Source organism: Leptodactylus fuscus, chromosome 5 (genome assembly GCF_031893055.1).
Source record: "Leptodactylus fuscus isolate aLepFus1 chromosome 5, aLepFus1.hap2, whole genome shotgun sequence".
Lineage (NCBI taxonomy): Eukaryota > Metazoa > Chordata > Amphibia > Anura > Leptodactylidae > Leptodactylus > Leptodactylus fuscus.
The window spans coordinates 208,110,113-208,126,342 of record NC_134269.1 but is presented as its reverse complement, the minus strand read 5'-3'; the positions used below and the strand labels follow the sequence as shown (position 1 = coordinate 208,126,342).

General features: G+C 45.9%; 2 protein-coding genes across 3 annotated transcripts; one reads left to right on the top strand and one right to left on the bottom strand.

The window, feature by feature from the left end:
• Nucleotides 1–5,957: 5,957 nt before the first annotated feature.
• On the bottom strand, nt 5,958–10,439 carry MCAT (malonyl-CoA-acyl carrier protein transacylase). Its single transcript, XM_075276459.1, has 4 exons — nt 9,951–10,439; nt 9,424–9,511; nt 9,055–9,272; nt 5,958–7,294 (listed from the first exon to the last, which is right to left on the bottom strand). Exons 1-4 carry the CDS (start codon nt 10,389–10,391, stop codon nt 6,887–6,889), a joined length of 1,155 nt encoding a protein of 384 aa, XP_075132560.1. The 5' UTR covers nt 10,392–10,439; the 3' UTR covers nt 5,958–6,886.
• Nucleotides 10,440–10,706: 267 nt separating this feature from the next.
• On the top strand, nt 10,707–16,230 carry TSPO (translocator protein). Of its 2 annotated transcripts, none has more exons than XM_075276457.1 (4): nt 10,707–10,784; nt 14,159–14,344; nt 15,588–15,726; nt 15,853–16,230. In XM_075276457.1, exons 2-4 carry the CDS (start codon nt 14,166–14,168, stop codon nt 16,021–16,023), a joined length of 489 nt encoding a protein of 162 aa, XP_075132558.1. In that variant the 5' UTR covers nt 10,707–10,784; nt 14,159–14,165; the 3' UTR covers nt 16,024–16,230. The 2 variants fall into 2 exon arrangements, with proteins under 2 accessions (XP_075132558.1, XP_075132559.1); XM_075276458.1 differs by having other exon boundaries at nt 10,716–10,784; nt 14,162–14,344.

Here is a 16,230-nt window from a genome sequence, read left to right as displayed (position 1 = left end):
AAGATCATCAGAGGTCTGACACACGATCAGGTTTTCGAAGATCGCACCGCAGGTTGTGTACTCTCTTGAATGGGACTGAACTGTGAACAGTAACCTGGTTTACCCCCACAGCTCTGCTGCGCAGATCGGACAGAGGTTGGCCGCCATCGGGGACGAATTTAACAGAACCTACGAGAAAGGATTCGAAAACAAGATGGCGCACGCTATCCGCCAGTCCATGTACGTGACTCTCTCTCTACTATACGATCGCTGCTGCGCAGCCGTCACGTTACTATTTGCTTTTATGATATACTGTTTGCTTTAGGAAAAGATTTAGTTTAATGATTGAGTTCAGAGTCCATCGTAGAAAGGTCAATCGATGGATTACTCCGAATAACACGCCCTGGTAATTATATCATTTCAGTTTATGAGACCTCCCGGGAGTCAGCGTATCGGATGAGTCACAGAGGGCGCTTTTATAGCCGGTGTCTTCTTCTAATATATGCTACTAGTATTTAAGATTTATTTAAAGGGACAGCACCATTTCAAGGGGATCTCTTAGCAGGGTTTGGCCTCCCTATCATGGCTCCCCATTGACTTGGAGTCCTCAACCAAATAACTTTTTGGCTAGAGGGTTGTCCACTCTAGAATGGCACCTGAAAATAAGCTGAATAAAGATTGTCCTGCTCCCCAGTCATTAGCAGGGACCTAGCAGCAAGTGCTTCATTTATCTGCAGTGCCCCCACAGGAGATATGGGGTATTACATGCATTAAAATGTTGGGTCCTCCAGAGTATATGATGCTCCCTGCAGCTGCTCTTGGTTTTAGATAATATAAGAGAGGTCTCTTCTCCATTATAGAGGTTTTCCAATCTCAACAGGGTTCTTTTTAATATTGGTGACCTATCACCAGAATAGACCACCAGTATATGATCAGTGGGGGGTCTGAAACCCGGATCCTGCACCAATCAGCTAATCCTCCAGTGATGACTGAGTACAGGGCAGAATGTCACTCTGCTCCTAGTCACATAATAGGCGTGGAGCTGCAGTACCTGGTGCCACCACCATACAGTGGGCAGCGCCACTGAGGCCTTACAAATTTATTATAATTTTTCGAAACCCGCCATATAGTTAATATCTACAGCAGGTCCTAGCTGTACAGAGCACAGGTGACCTCCACCTTTACAATAATTCCAACAAGAAGGCCCTGGCGGTTACTGTCCCTTTAAGAAAGCATTGTAAGCAATAAGCCAAGCGAGATGCCGATAACTCTGTTTATTCAGCGCCTTCATTTTCTGTATTTGCTCTTGTGGTCGGTAAAGTTTCTACGAGCAAATATTTGTTCTCGCTCTAGAAATACTGCTTTACATAACCCGCACTACAACTCTGCTACATGGTCCGTCATAGTCTCTGCACAGGGACGGGACGGACTGATCAGTACCTAATACCTGTCCTAAATATGTGCCGCTTATACAGGTGAAGGATTTGTTACACGGTCCCTCAGCCTTCTACTGGTCTGTTAGCTGGAGATAACTGATATCCATTCACTGACAGCAAGTAGGCTCTGCCTAGCGGGACCTAGTAGGACGTGCCCCTATATTCCATACTGGGACAAATGCCCATGGTATCTAAAGGTTGGTTAAAGGGCCTTTCGTAGTAATAGGGTCTGATCGATAGGAATCCCAGTCGTCCCGGTATTCAGCAGGAACATAGCTGCAACTCCTACTAGGCCCTGCCATGCAAAGCCTGCTTGCGGTCATTGAATGGAAACCTTTCAAGAATCGAAGCCTGTGAGTGCCCCCTTGTGATTGGAGCGGAGGTGCACACACTTGGCCAATGCTCTATAGGACATCGATGTCCAGGAAGGTCCATAGCAGTGAATGGAGCAATGCCGAGCCCGGGCACCACTGCTCCATTCACATGGGGTCTCTTGTGGGCCCCCATTCTCCTGGGGGTCCTAGCACTGATCAGACACTTACTCCTCTTCAACCCGTCCACAAGATGGAGGTTACGTCACGAAAAAGATCGTGGGGGTCTCAGCATTTCACCCCCAAATTTTCTTCACGCTATGATCTCTTCGAGTGTCTATAGTGAGGTCATCTATTCATCACAATGGATTTTGCATAATTTAAAGGGATTGTAGTAAATAGCGCCACTCTTACCCACAGGCTCTATATTGTATTGCAGTTTATTCACATCTAAGTAGTTTTCTGCATTGCAATACCAGACATGGCCTCAGCACAAGGATGGCGCTGTTTGGAAGTCCGCATCCCTGTTTTTTTTTTATTATACAACCCTTTAAAAATGAATCTCGATTTAGTTGATGGCAAAGCATTCTGGGAAAGTACAACGAAGTCTAACAACAAATCTCAATGTTTCGTTACTTCACAGACGTATTGTGGGTAATTGCCAAAATTTTGCCCTGAGCCTGTTGAGAAGTGTTAAAAATATCGCAAGCCGTGTGGATCATGGCGCGAATCGAATTCCGGGCAGGAGGACACTGGTAAGGATATCAAGATAATTTTGTAACACGTAGGAATAGCCTTAAGAAAAGCTATTCTTCCCCGGGCTGCCGTTCGGTAGAAATCCCGGTTTTCAGCGGTATGCAAATGAGTTCTCTCGCAGCACTGGGGGCGGTCCTCAGCGCTCAAACAGTATGGGGGGGGTGTCCCCATTGCTGCGAGAGAACTCTCCAGTGACGCCTCCATCTTCTTCAGGAACAGGCTCTCCCTGTGTCTATTCCAGCACTGGGTTCAAACTTCTAGGCCTCGGGCAGCCGACTGCGCATGCCTGCCGGCCAAAAGAAAATGGCTGCTGACAATACTGTATAAGCGGCCATTTTCTTGTGGCCGGTGGGCATGCACAGTCGACTTTGCCCTAGGCCTAGAAGTTTGAACCCAGCGCCGGAAGAAGACGCGAACAGAGCCCGTTCCTGAAGAAGATGGAGAGTTCTCTCGCAACATTGGGGACATCCCCAGTGCTGTTTGAGGGCTGAGGACCGCCCCCAGTGCTGCGAGAGAACTCATTTGCATACAGACGAAAACCGGGATTTCTACTATTCCTATGTGTTAGGGACAAAAAATTGGGTTTTAATGATAGGATCCCTTTAAGCACCCCATGCACCAAGTTGAGGCGCATTTTTTGTAAATTTGGGCCAATTGGATAGACTTGGAGAATGATATTGACATGTTGGCACCCTTGGGACAGCTGTAAGCCCCCCACCCACCAGTGTAACTGAAGGGGCTGTAAAGGTAGCAATCACTATCGGGCCCTAGGTCCTCAGGGGGCCCAAAATCCAATCTACAACACAAGAAGACAGCAGTATTATAGATAGTACATGAGAAGTGGGGGCCCCATTACAGACTGTGCATGTCACCCCTGTGCCCACCCCTTCTAATAATCCTATAATTCGTCTTCGCAGGTATCCACGAGGGACCCCGTAGCCGTCTACCCCAACCTTCTGCTTCTAGCTGCGCTGGTTGCAGTTTTCGGACTTGTCATCAAGCTGGGCCTGGATGACTGAACTTGTAGAGGAGGCCACGGCCGGACTTTGGTCGACGCGGGCCACCCTGGCGGTGCCATTTATACACTGGAATATTTTGTATCTCTAACTTTATCTATAGTGCTGGGTCACTACCAAAAAATTTTTTATGATAAATTTTAAGATTTGGTGGTTGTTGAATAACTTCCTTTTTTGACGGATTGTGGGTTTCCTGTGTAACGTCCCTGGTGAGGTCTGTACGGCCGGACATCGTGTACCCCCCGAGTGAAGGAATGCAGGCCATCCCCTTCTCACCCCAAAATCTGTGAATCAAATGTTAAATAAATGATTTCTTGTCAGTGTATTCATCATCCATGCATTACAGGGGGGAGATAATAGTAGTTGCCCACTGCAACCAACAACAGCACGGCGGCCATTTTGTATTCTGTTCTTGAAATATGGAAGCTTTGCTGTGATTGGTTGGTATGGGAACAACAGAATACAGATTTTTAGGTCTTTTGTACCCATAATATAAGCCCCTACTTAAAGGGGATGTGGCGGGATTACAATAGACGCTTATCACTGAGGCCGGGTTCTCATCTGCGCTGGGCTTTCTGGTGGACCCGGACGACAAAGAGCAGAACCCGGACTAACTCAACCCAACCAGTTTATGGTCCCCATATAATCAATAACCATATACTGTACGTGTCCACCTTCTAAGCTGGAAAGTGGGAGAGAGAAAGTGTTGATTTCTGCTGGTTTTTGTGACCAACAGAGGCTCCAGCGCAGACATGAGTTAGCATTACAGCTGAAAAAAAACATAAAAAAATCCCATAGGTCCATCAAGTTCGGCCAAGGGATGGCCTTTGTGATAGCATGGTGATATAAATGACGAATCCTTCTGCAGGAGCAATAAAAGGGAAAGATATATTGTCAGCTGCCAGAAGGGGAAGGAGACTGATTCATTCCAAAAACCAAGACAAGAGGAAAAAAAAAAACTCTCTCTCGATCCAGGTAAACAGAAAATGTAAGAATCGTGGCGGACACGACGCCATCAGCCCCAGTACCAGACCACAGCATATAGAGGTTTACAACAAAACACATGTAATGCTGTAAATACTGGACACTTCCTCATAATCCAGTATCAGGAAGTGAAACCTCAGAATGTTTACATAATAACAGTCGAGACTGCGGGGGCGAGAAGGGGGACGGCGCGGTCAGAATCCAAAAAAAAATTCCAATGCAACAAAAAAAATTTTAAAAAAATTAACACAAAGTGTGGACCATGGAGGATAAGTCAAGAAGAACCCGTAAGATAGGGCTCAATCAGTGATATGAGGGTATACTGTATGATTTTAGACAGGGACACAAAGTTGGTTTAGCTCATGGATTACATATATGTATAAAATAAAAATTGTAACAAGCTCCTTCTACAGAAGAAGAAAAGACAATATTGTAAGCTGCCAGAGGGGGAAGGACACAGATTTAACCATATTTCTCTTAACTATGAGAATTAATGCTATGAATAAGTATGGTGCCCCACGGAGATACCAAGAGGCAACATACAAAGTGCCAGATATAAAAGCATAGGGTTTGTATTGTGATATTAAAGGGGTTTACTGGGACTTATATACCGGTCATCATTTTGAGATCATGGGGGTCTGACACCCAGGACCCCCACAATCAGCTGGTTGAAGAGATCGCAGTGAATGTACTGTACACATCATAGGGACTGTGCTTGGTATTGCAGCTCAGCCCCATTCGCTTGCTGCTGTACCATGTGACTGATGAACATAATGTCGGACCCCAGTGATCACATATGGATGACCTGTCTTAAAGGTTATTCCCATGGTATAAAGTGGTGATATATCGCTAGGATCAGTGGGGGTCTGACCTCTGGGTCAACATCACTGATAGTACAGGGGCACCCCTAGTCACGTGGCTGTGCGGTTAACTGTAGTGGGCATCCAGAGTGTCATTGAGCAAGAAAAACCAGTGACGGGGCTAAATTCGTTGCTCTCAGAATCGGCCCCACTGATAATAATGGCATATCCTAGCACTAGGAGTTGGGGATACCATGTAGTACTGGATTTGGCCTGCAGGTGTCACAATTGCACAGTATTCTACGCCCATTACCTTTGATCGCCATCAGATTTCCTCTATCAGAAATCTCTGGGCCGTGCCCAAGGTGTTCGAGCCTTCTATATCTATACTTCCTTATATTCTGAAAATCAGTGGATCGCAAACTTCTCCAATGTCATCTTCTCAGCTTTAGCTATGACAACTTAAAGATCACATTGGGCGACTTACTCTTATGGGGTACCTGGTAGAACGTTTCGGCCATACGTTCCTTTGTACTTGTGCACCATTGGACTGCTCAGGGTTTACCACCAGACTACACCATTGTTCTCTCAGACACAGTATATAGAAAACAGGACTTTAATACAACAGTCAGTGCCATGTGCAAGATCAGATCATCTACAGTAATATAGTCACATGATTAAAGGGGTTTTAATAGTGGTGGCCTATCGTAAGAGGGTCTGACACGGACTGATGCACCAGTGAGGCCAGTGGCATCGCAGTCATTCAGCATGTGGTAAGTGAATGGGGATGACCTGCAATACCGTTGCCAGCCACTATGCAACGTGTGGCGCTGTGCTTAATACGCTGATCAGGTGTCGGACCCCCTTGAATAGGACACTGATACACTAGCAGTGCTAATAGCTCTGTGTAAGGATGGATGGGGGTATAACTGGGCAGAGTGACCAGAAACTGGAATTAAAGGGGCAGCCGTGCTAGCAATAAACTAGTCATATCAGCTGTAATGCCACCTGCAGGGGAAATAGAGTATTGCCAATGAATGAGCCCAGCTGATCCTGTGGGAGTCTCTTTATCAATTGAAGATCTGTGTGGGTCCAACACCAAGAACCACCGCTGACCTTCAACGGATGACCTATTCTAAGGAGAAGTCATCCATCTGTAAGCCTGGACACCCCCTTTAATATGCAACCATTGTTTTACAAAAGATTTTAACCCGGCCAAAGGTTTGATTGGTGGAGTTTTGGGTGTCAAGACCCCCCAATGACCACAGGTGAGCAAGCAGTGCCACCCCTTTAATATGAGTTTCTGTGGCGATTGCCCAGTCATCAATAAAACTGTCTACAAGACTGCCCCTACAGGAGAAGTGCAGCATTACAGACAGCCATTCAAATATGCTGCTCTTTCCTATAGAAGGGGATAGGGGGAGGAATTCTACAATAGGATCCGCCCCTTTATTGCATCCTTGGCATTAAGAGTCCGAGAAAGCTGGGTCTCGACTGTAAATTTGGTTGCCACCCAACTTTTCAAGAAACTGATGAAAAGAATTCAAATGAACCTGACAGGAGGACAATTGCAGGATTCCTACGTGTGTGAACATTTCCCTGGCTCAGTCACTTGCAAACACGTCTATACTTTTGTAAGACCTCCAGGCCTTTAAGTTGCAGATCTTGAGCATAGTCCCCAGCTGTATCCCCGGCCCCATTTCAAAGGTCCGAGGAAAGTTGGTTCCTTGTTTCCTTTCATAGATGGCGTGCATTGTCTGTTCCCACCTTACCGGGGACACCAGCTGCTTGGCCAGGAGGTCCTCAATAGCCGAAGCGTTTCTGTACCTCTTCCCGTCTACATTACAGTACACGTTTACAAGCGGCTGCTTGAAGTTCAGGGTCTTCAGTGCGGTCCGTAAAGGTTCTACAGCGGGTGCCATGAGAGGGGTGTGAAAGGCCCCGCTGACCGTCAACAGCTTAGTCCGTGCAAGGGAGAACTTCCTGGAGTTCTTCTGCAGGAACTCAAGGGCCTGAAAGAAACATAAAAAAAAAAAAAACTATTGTACAGGAGAACTCCAGCAGAATAGTGAGCGCAGCTCTGGAGTATAATACAGGATAAGCAATGTAATGTATGTACACAGTGACTGTACCAGCAGAATAGTGAGTGCAGCTCTGGAGTATAATACAGGATAAGTAATGTAATGTATGTACACAGTGACTGCACCAGCAGAATAGTGAGTGCAGCTCTGGAGTATAATACAGGATAAGCAATGTAATGTATGTACACAGTGACTGTACCAGCAGAATAGTGAGCGCAGCTCTGGGGTATAATACAGGATAAGTAATGTAATGTATGTACACAGTGACTGCACCAGCAGAATAGTGAGTGCAGCTCTGGAGTATAATACAGGATAAGTAATGTAATGTATGTACACAGTGACTGTACCAGCAGAATAGTGAGCGCAGCTCTGGAGTATAATACAGGATAAGTAATGTAATGTATGTACACAGTGACTGTACCAGCAGAATAGTGAGCACAGCTCTGGAGTATAATACAGGATAAGCAATGTAATGTATGTACACAGTGACTGTACCAGCAGAATAGTGAGCGCAGCTCTGGAGTATAATACGGGATAAGTAATGTAATGTATGTACATAGTGACTGTACCAGCAGAATAGTGAGCGCAGCTCTGGAGTATAATACAGGATAAGCAATGTAATGTATGTACACAGTGACTGTACCAGCAGAATAGTGAGCGCAGCTCTGGAGTATAATACGGGATAAGTAATGTAATGTATGTACACAGTGACTGTACCAGCAGAATAGTGAGTGCAGCTCTGGAGTATAATACAAGATAAGTAATGTAATGTATGTACACAGTGACTGTACCAGCAGAATAGTGAGTGCAGCTCTGGAGTATAATACAGGATAAGTAATGTAATGTATGTACACAGTGACTGCACCAGCAGAATAGTGAGTGCAGCTCTGGAGTATAATACAGGATAAGTAATGTAATGTATGTACACAGTGACTGTACCAGCAGAATAGTGAGTGCAGCTCTGGAGTATAATACAGGATAAGTAATGTAATGTATGTACACAGTGACTGTACCAGCAGAATAGTGAGTGCAGCTCTGGAGTATAATACAGGATAAGTAACGTAATGTATGTACCCAGTGACTGCACCAGCAGAATAGTGAGCGCAGCTCTGGAGTATAATACAGGATAAGTAATGTATGTACACAGTGACTGTACCAGCAGAATAGTGAGCGCAGCTCTGGAGTATAATACAGGATAAGTAATGTAATGTATGTACACAGTGACTGTACCAGCAGAATAGTGAGCGCAGCTCTGGAGTATAATACAGGATAAGTAATGTAATGTATGTACACAGTGACTGTACCAGCAGAATAGTGAGCGCAGCTCTGGAGTATAATACAGGATAAGTAATGTATGTACACAGTGACTGCACCAGCAGAATAGTGAGCGTAGCTCTGGAGTATAATACAGGATAAGTAATGTAATGTATGTACACAGTGACTGTACCAGCAGAATAGTGAGCGCAGCTCTGGAGTATAATACAGGATAAGTAATGTATGTACACAGTGACTGCACCAGCAGAATAGTGAGCGCAGCTCTGGAGTATAATACAGGATAAGTAATGTAATGTATGTTCACAGATGAATGTACACATTAGTGGGAGTGCGATATACACTACTGGACAGATTTACTCTCTGTCAGGGTTCACAATGCCGTGTACATCGATAGATGACCTTGTATAGTTTCTCACCTCCTTATGTCCAGCAATGACTCTGCCATTTGGAAACAGGAAATTTGCCACCTTGCAGACTGGTTCTGCTATGCCCAATGTCTTGCAGTGCTCCTCAGCTTCAGCACAGGCCAAATGATACTTAGTCTTCGGTGTCCCGACCACAGACAGCATCCCACTCGGTACAGCGTCAGACGCCTCCTGCATGGCTTCTGCTCGGATTTTCACTGCATACAGAGCTGCAATAGAGAACACACCAAATGTGACGACTATAAGATTTGATAAAACTGTAAATATTTTAGACGGCTCCTGTCTTATGGGGGAACCTCAGTATCATTTATCTATAAGGTAGGCAGCCACTGCCCATAAAACAGCCATAAACATTCTCACCTTCTGTAAAATCCAAAGCACCTGAGAATACAAGAGCGGCAAATTCCCCGACGCTGAACCCGGCTGTGACCACACAATTCTCCACGGCCTGGAGGAAGAAGAAAACGAGGTAAGTGGTAATAGCCGATATCTGGAACAGATTTCCTGCACGTGTGTGACGGAGTGAGCTACAGGGGAAGAGGGCAAGGTATTTGTTTTCATTTTATGGGGGGCATTAGACTATGGGGCCATAATACAGTGGGGACACAATGCAGTGAACATTATAACGTGGGGGGTTGATATGTAAAGGGACATAAAAAGCAGATCAGGAGGCTTGGCTTACGATACTTTAATATGTCGCAGCACAAAAAGCAAATTTCGCCCCCCTTTAAATCCTCTAAAATTTGGGGGCCTGCTGGAGATATCCAGATACACTGTAACGCAAAAACTTCTGACAGATGGAGGCGATCAGCTTATGCTGGGAGTTGTAGTTCTGCACCAGTCGGAGATCAGCATCTTAGAGAGCAGAAGCTGAAGGCTATACTCACTTCAGGATCTTCTTGGCTGAGTTTCTCGGCGGCGGCCAAGGAGGTGACGAAGACGGCGGGCTGGCAGTGCACGGTCTTGTTCAGCATGTCCGCCGGACCCTTGAGACACACATCCAGCAGGTCGTAACCCAGCACCTTGTGGGCCGCCAGGAACATGGCTCTGACATTGGGGTACTGTAAGAGCCCCCCGGCCATGCCCACCTGCTGACTGCCCTGCCCGGGGAACAGGACCACCGAGCTGTCAGAGGGCGACCTGGCGGGCTGTCGCTTGGCTACATCTTCTCTGTCCACCTCGGCCTCCTCCAATAAACTGACTATGTCCTCCTGTTGGCCCCTTCCTCTCTCAGTACTAGATGCCCACCTCTGGCACTGTGCCACCCTGTGCCCCCCATACAGTAACCTCCTATATAGACATGACCTGAGCACTGAGGAGCCCCCCATACCTTCCTATAGGGAGCTACAGACTGATCACACGTGACCACACAACACATGTGTCACCCCGACCTCAGGGACACTTCCGGGTGAGCTGTGCACCGCCAAAGCTTTCCCCCCGGGAACACGGACCGCGACATTAACCTTCCTACCTACTACTATAGTCCGTATTTGTGCCACAATTGTAAATTAATATCCCTATTTAGGTGACTGGACGTTATATAACAAAGTAAAGACGCGGTATTAAGGGCAGGTTTTAGTTTTGCCCTGAGTTAAAATGGCCGCTGCGGGCGTCTCCCTCCTACGAGGCTCCGCCCCCTGGTCAGATGATCGCCGCATTCCTTAGCAAACAGTGTGTGTGCTCCTTTGAGTGGTGACAGTTGGAGATCAGAGGTGGCAGAGGTGAGTGGGGTGTCTTATAATATTCCTCCATTTTAGGATTTTCACTTGCATAGGAGAGCTTGCATTGCTGGGACTTGTAGTACCACAAGTAGCGGGCGGGAGTGACCATGCTTGGGGTGCAGATGGAGAACATTGTCATATTTTTGATATGAATTTGTTTTAAAAAATTTAAAAACAACTGCAAAAAAATCTGAAAATAAATTTTAAAAAAAATGCTTCCCCCTCTATATCATATCATAGTGGGTGGGGATATTGCTGTTCCCTTGTGAGATCTTCTTCCTAAATTGACCTTTGTTGCCCTAAGGGCGCAACACGGAGTAAACACGCGTGTATTTTTGCAAAATACACGTGTAAAAAGAAGACTCCCATTGACTTCAATGACATTCTACAGGCATATTTTTACATGTGTATTTTGCAAAAAATACACGCGTGTTTACTCCATGTGAAGGCTCCCTAAGAGGGGAGCCTTTGGGGATGGCACCGCCACCTTATAATGCTGCAATGTCTCTGCAGTAGGCTCTCCATCGGGCATGGAACTACTACTCTCAGCATGCCCTGACCGCTGGTAGCCTTCCAGTAGTGCTGTCACTATAACTCTCAGCATGCCTTGACCGTTTTAGGCTCCTCGCCCCTGGCGTGACTACGATGCCCTGACAGCCGGTGACCATCCATCTGTAACTCTAAGCACCTCAGACTGTCTCTGATGGTCAGGACATGCTGGGAGTTGTAGTGTCACCACAGGCGGAGGTTGTGAGAGGTTGTCCCTGTAATCCCCATTGTACAAAGAAAGCGTTGCCCAATTTGCAAACTATTGATTATTTTATAAAGTTTATACGTTGTATTTATGTTAGATTTTTTTATTTTAATTATATTATTTTACATATTTTTATATATTATTTATATCTTTTTATATATTATTATTACTTTTATTTTTTATTTCTAAGGCCCGGTTCACATCTGCGTTCGGGGAGTCCCTCGAATGGAAACATGAGGACACCAAAGACTATAATGGGGTCCTTGTGGTTTCTGCACGAAACATTCGTGCAAGCAGCATGGTTCCTGCGAAACCCACACGGATCCCATTATAGTCTATGGGGTCCGCGGGCTTCCCAGGTAACCGCTTTTTAATGCGTATAGGTTTCCCCGAATTCAAATGTGAAGCGGGCCTAAGACTCTCTATATTTTTTTAGATTATTACTTTGCATTATGTTTTATTCTTACTATTTTATATCTTATTATTATTTGTATCTTGCTATTATTTTTTATTATTATAATTTTTTTTCTTCTTGTTCCTGTGCACATTTTCCTCTGCCGCTTGCGCCACACCCATAGTAAACTGGAAACCACTCCCTCGGCTTACACAACATCTCCCAATAGGTTGCAATAGGTTGGGTAGAAGTTGCATAAGCTGTTGCTATGAAGAGTCACGGAAATGATTTATGACAAATGTGGAAATACTACAAAAATCTAAAATAATAATAAAATCTGCAGCATGCGTTGCGGATTTGCAAATTTTTTTGCCATTGAAGCAGATAGAGAGAAACTGCAGCCATTTGTCTAGATTTGGCGCAATTCAGCGATTTTGTGCTAAGTCTGTTCAAAGTGCATGTACATTACAAGTCCTGACTAGGCGCAGGGTGTAGGTACTGGAGTCTTATCTGCTGGTGACGGTAGACACCCAGAAACATGGCTGTTCGTGCGAGATAAGTCCATACCGGTGGGCGTGTTATGAGACGTCTTATACAATACAGATTGCAAGGCGCGTCCATGGGGATTATCTTGGAAGTGAAGGAGCATTCTTCTGATCTATAAAGGGTTGATGTGGGCGGACGCCCCCTGTCAGTGTGGAATTCGGCTTCTCAATACATGCTGATTTTATGGACTTCAAATATGAGTCCCAGCAACCAGTGCGGCATTTATGTTATGGCTGGTGTTACACGGCCGTAATGTAAGTCCGCAATTGAGGGTTTTCAATTACGGACGCATTATATTCAGTGCGGCCTCTTACACCACCGGATATTTTATCCGTGGTGTGGCCGGGCCGTAACCGAGGTCCGTACTTTATAGAGCAGGTCTGCAAAGGCCGTGAATTCACGGCGCTGCACGGACTCGCCCTTAGAACTCTATGGGCGAGTGCGGCAGTTCACCGGCGTCTGCGTTGTCTGTGTTGCAGATCAGCAAGTGGACCCCTTTATAATCTATGGGGTCCGCAGGTTTCCACTTTTTTAGCAAACGGGCTCTTTGTCATTTGGATTTCCGTGCGGACCTGAATGACGGATAGCTGGAGATAGCATCAGTATGGGGGTGCTTACTTTAGGAATGTGCTCAAGAGGTTTTAGGGGCTCTCTAAATGTGGGGTGATGGGCTAGAAATGGGTGAGGGCTTAGGCTATATGCATACGACAATAATAATAATTAATATATTATTATTTTTATTTATCTATATTTTTTAAAGGGGTTGTGCAGGCTTCGTTTTTATGGCCTATCCTCACCATGTAAAAACTGGATCTGTATGGGGCCAACACGTGGCCCCCGGACTGATCAGCTGCATGGAACCACTTCTATGCGGTTGGGCACCATCATGGCGTCTCATTGTTCATTGAAGTCAGTGGGAGCTGAGGTGCAGGGACAGTACCGTGCAGCTGATCAGTTCGGGGCCGGGTGTCGTTCCCCTACTGATCAGGTATTGCTGGCTTATCCTGAGATCCTGAGAATAGGCCATAAACGCCACCATGATGTTCACGGATCCATGAGGAGGCAGTAAAAACGTAGGCTATGGCCTATTTGTATTGAGGTCTGGGCTTGGCCATTGGTCTATTTATTCATGGCCCTATACGTGCACATGGCGGAGGCGTAAAACCAGTTTCACATGAGGTTAATATTGGTCTAGTAACCCAAAGTAACAAGGGATCTGTAGTGGTATCAGTGCAGGTCGTGGTACCCGTGACCATATCGGAATTGACTATTTTGTTGTGGGTAAAACATCTCCGCCATATAAAACTGGACGTAGGCCGCATACAGAAGGCCATAAAGCTGCCATATATATTACAACTGCTCATTCTGGACCCCTAAGGCCTGCGCTGATCCAGGTCTGGTTCACGCGAAACACATCTGCATTATGTTTGTCTGAATGAGGCCTAAGTTATTACAAAGTGGCTTTATTGCCCATTTTTGTGGGAGCCTCCTGAACCTTTCTGGAGAGTTGGCCACTATGATGGTGTTATGAAGACATTGAGGACACATGGAAGTGAATAGCTCACAACTCCATTATGGGACCACGCTTGCTTCATTAGTAGTCTGTCACCATGTTTACACATAGGCCTACATAGGAGCTTTGAACTAATTCTAGCTGGTTTAATATCTCCCTTTCTCCAGCAGTACGATGCCTTCCTGGTTGCCCGCCGTCGGTCTCACTCTTTTGCCCCATGTGGGTGGATTACTTGGAGGTCTTATTACCCGTAAGGAAGTCAAAACGTGGTACCAGACCCTGGTGAAACCGTCATGGCGCCCTCCTAACTGGATGTTTGGACCAGTGTGGACAACTTTATACACATCCATGGGGTAGGTAGTACAAGACTGACAAAATTGAGAATGTAAGGGTAAGTTCACACGGAGTTTTTTGGTCAGGGTTTTGAGGCAGTATTCGCCTCAAAACCCTGACGAAAAAGACGGCTCCCATTCAAATCAATGGGAGCCCCTCAGGTCTCTTTTCGGGAGTTGTTTCTTCCGGCTCCCGGAAAAAAGAAGCGAGATGCTCATTCTTCAGGTCGAGTCGCCTCGCCATTCGGCCTGAAGACACCCCCTCCTCCGGACTAGGCCCATTCATTGCGCCTAATCCGGAGCGGAGTGCGCAGCTGGATGCTGGTGCAGTGCACCGGCTTTCAGTCGTGGCTACCCGGTTTTTGGATCGGAACCTGAGGCGGAGGCCATCTCAGGTTCCGATCCAAAAAAACCCATGTGAACTTATCCCAAGACTGAGTTCACACTGAGTTTTTTGGTCAGGAATTTGAGGCGAAATCCGCCTCAAAATCCTTACCAAAAAAAATGGCTCCCATTGAAATCAATGGGAGCCGGTCAGTTCTTTTTTCCGCGAGCGGTTCGTTCCGGCTCCCGGAAAAAAAGAAGCGACATGCTGATTCTGCAGGCAGATGCCGCGGCCGGACGTCCACCTGAAGACACTCCCTCCCGACTAGGCCCATTCATTTGGGCCTAATCCGGAGCGGAGTGCTGCAACTAGATGCCGGTGCACTGCATTGGCATCCAGTCGCGGCTACCGTTTTTTTGGTCCGGAATCTGAGGCGACCTCCGCCTCAAATTCCGGACCAAAAAACTCTGTGTGAACTCAGCCTTATTCATTTCATGAGGGGAGGGGCAGTGGCAGATTGTTTTTTCAGCTAGAAAACTGCCCTATCGTCGGCAAATTCTGCCTGAACCTTTTAAGGTTTTTGAGGTAATTTTTTTTCAAAAATCACTTCATAAACTGCTTTAGAAAACCTCTTAAAATGAAGCATCAAAATCGGCTTCAAAAACCTGAAGCAGATTTTTTTTTGGCCTACAAAAAACTTACCCTAATAAGTGTTCCTTTCTCCTGCAGCGCCACCACAGGTGTAATTAAGTATTACACAGTGTCCATTCAAATCATCTATGTAATACAGGATCGGACGGTTCCTCCATAGCGATAGACACTCTTTATCGATTTGTTCTGGTCAAGAGATGAGGACCCCCCACCCCACCCCACCTACTCAAAATTCCCTTATAGGGTTCTTAGAAACGTTGTCATAATGATTTTTTTTTTATTTTTAAGTTATGGTTCGTACCTGATCTATAAGGAATTGGGCGGATTCACAGAAGATGCCGTGGTCCCATTAGGATTGTATGCCGGACAGCTGGCACTTAACTGGGCCTGGACTCCCATTTTCTTTGGTGCCCACAAAATTGGTTGGGTAAGTGATACTGTCTATAGACTATCATCTTTTATATTACTTTTGAATAAAATTTTAGTCAAGGGGGAGTCTTTTAGTGACAACCACTATGAAGGAGTTCCCCTTTAATTCCCTTCTTTTTTGCAGGGATTTGTTGACATTGTCTTTCTCACCGGTACGGTCGTTCTTACAACCGCGTCCTGGTATCCGATCAACAAGACGGCCGCCTACCTGATGTTGCCTTACATCGCCTGGCTGTCACTGGCCTCCACCCTGAACTACGTCATCTGGCGGGACAATAAGGACAAATCTGAATGATTTGGGCGCCAGGGATCCGTCCGACAAGAAGAAGAATGAATTTCTGTTACTGTTTGTTCCTAATAGTTACTTTTTTTGCACTCGCCCTTGTCTGTTGCCCCCCACCAGCTGAACACTAATAATGGGGCAATACCTGGGCATGTTGATGCCAGTTCAATACTTATGGTGCCTTCGTTATGTTCTCTAATAAAGGACATTGGAAATACA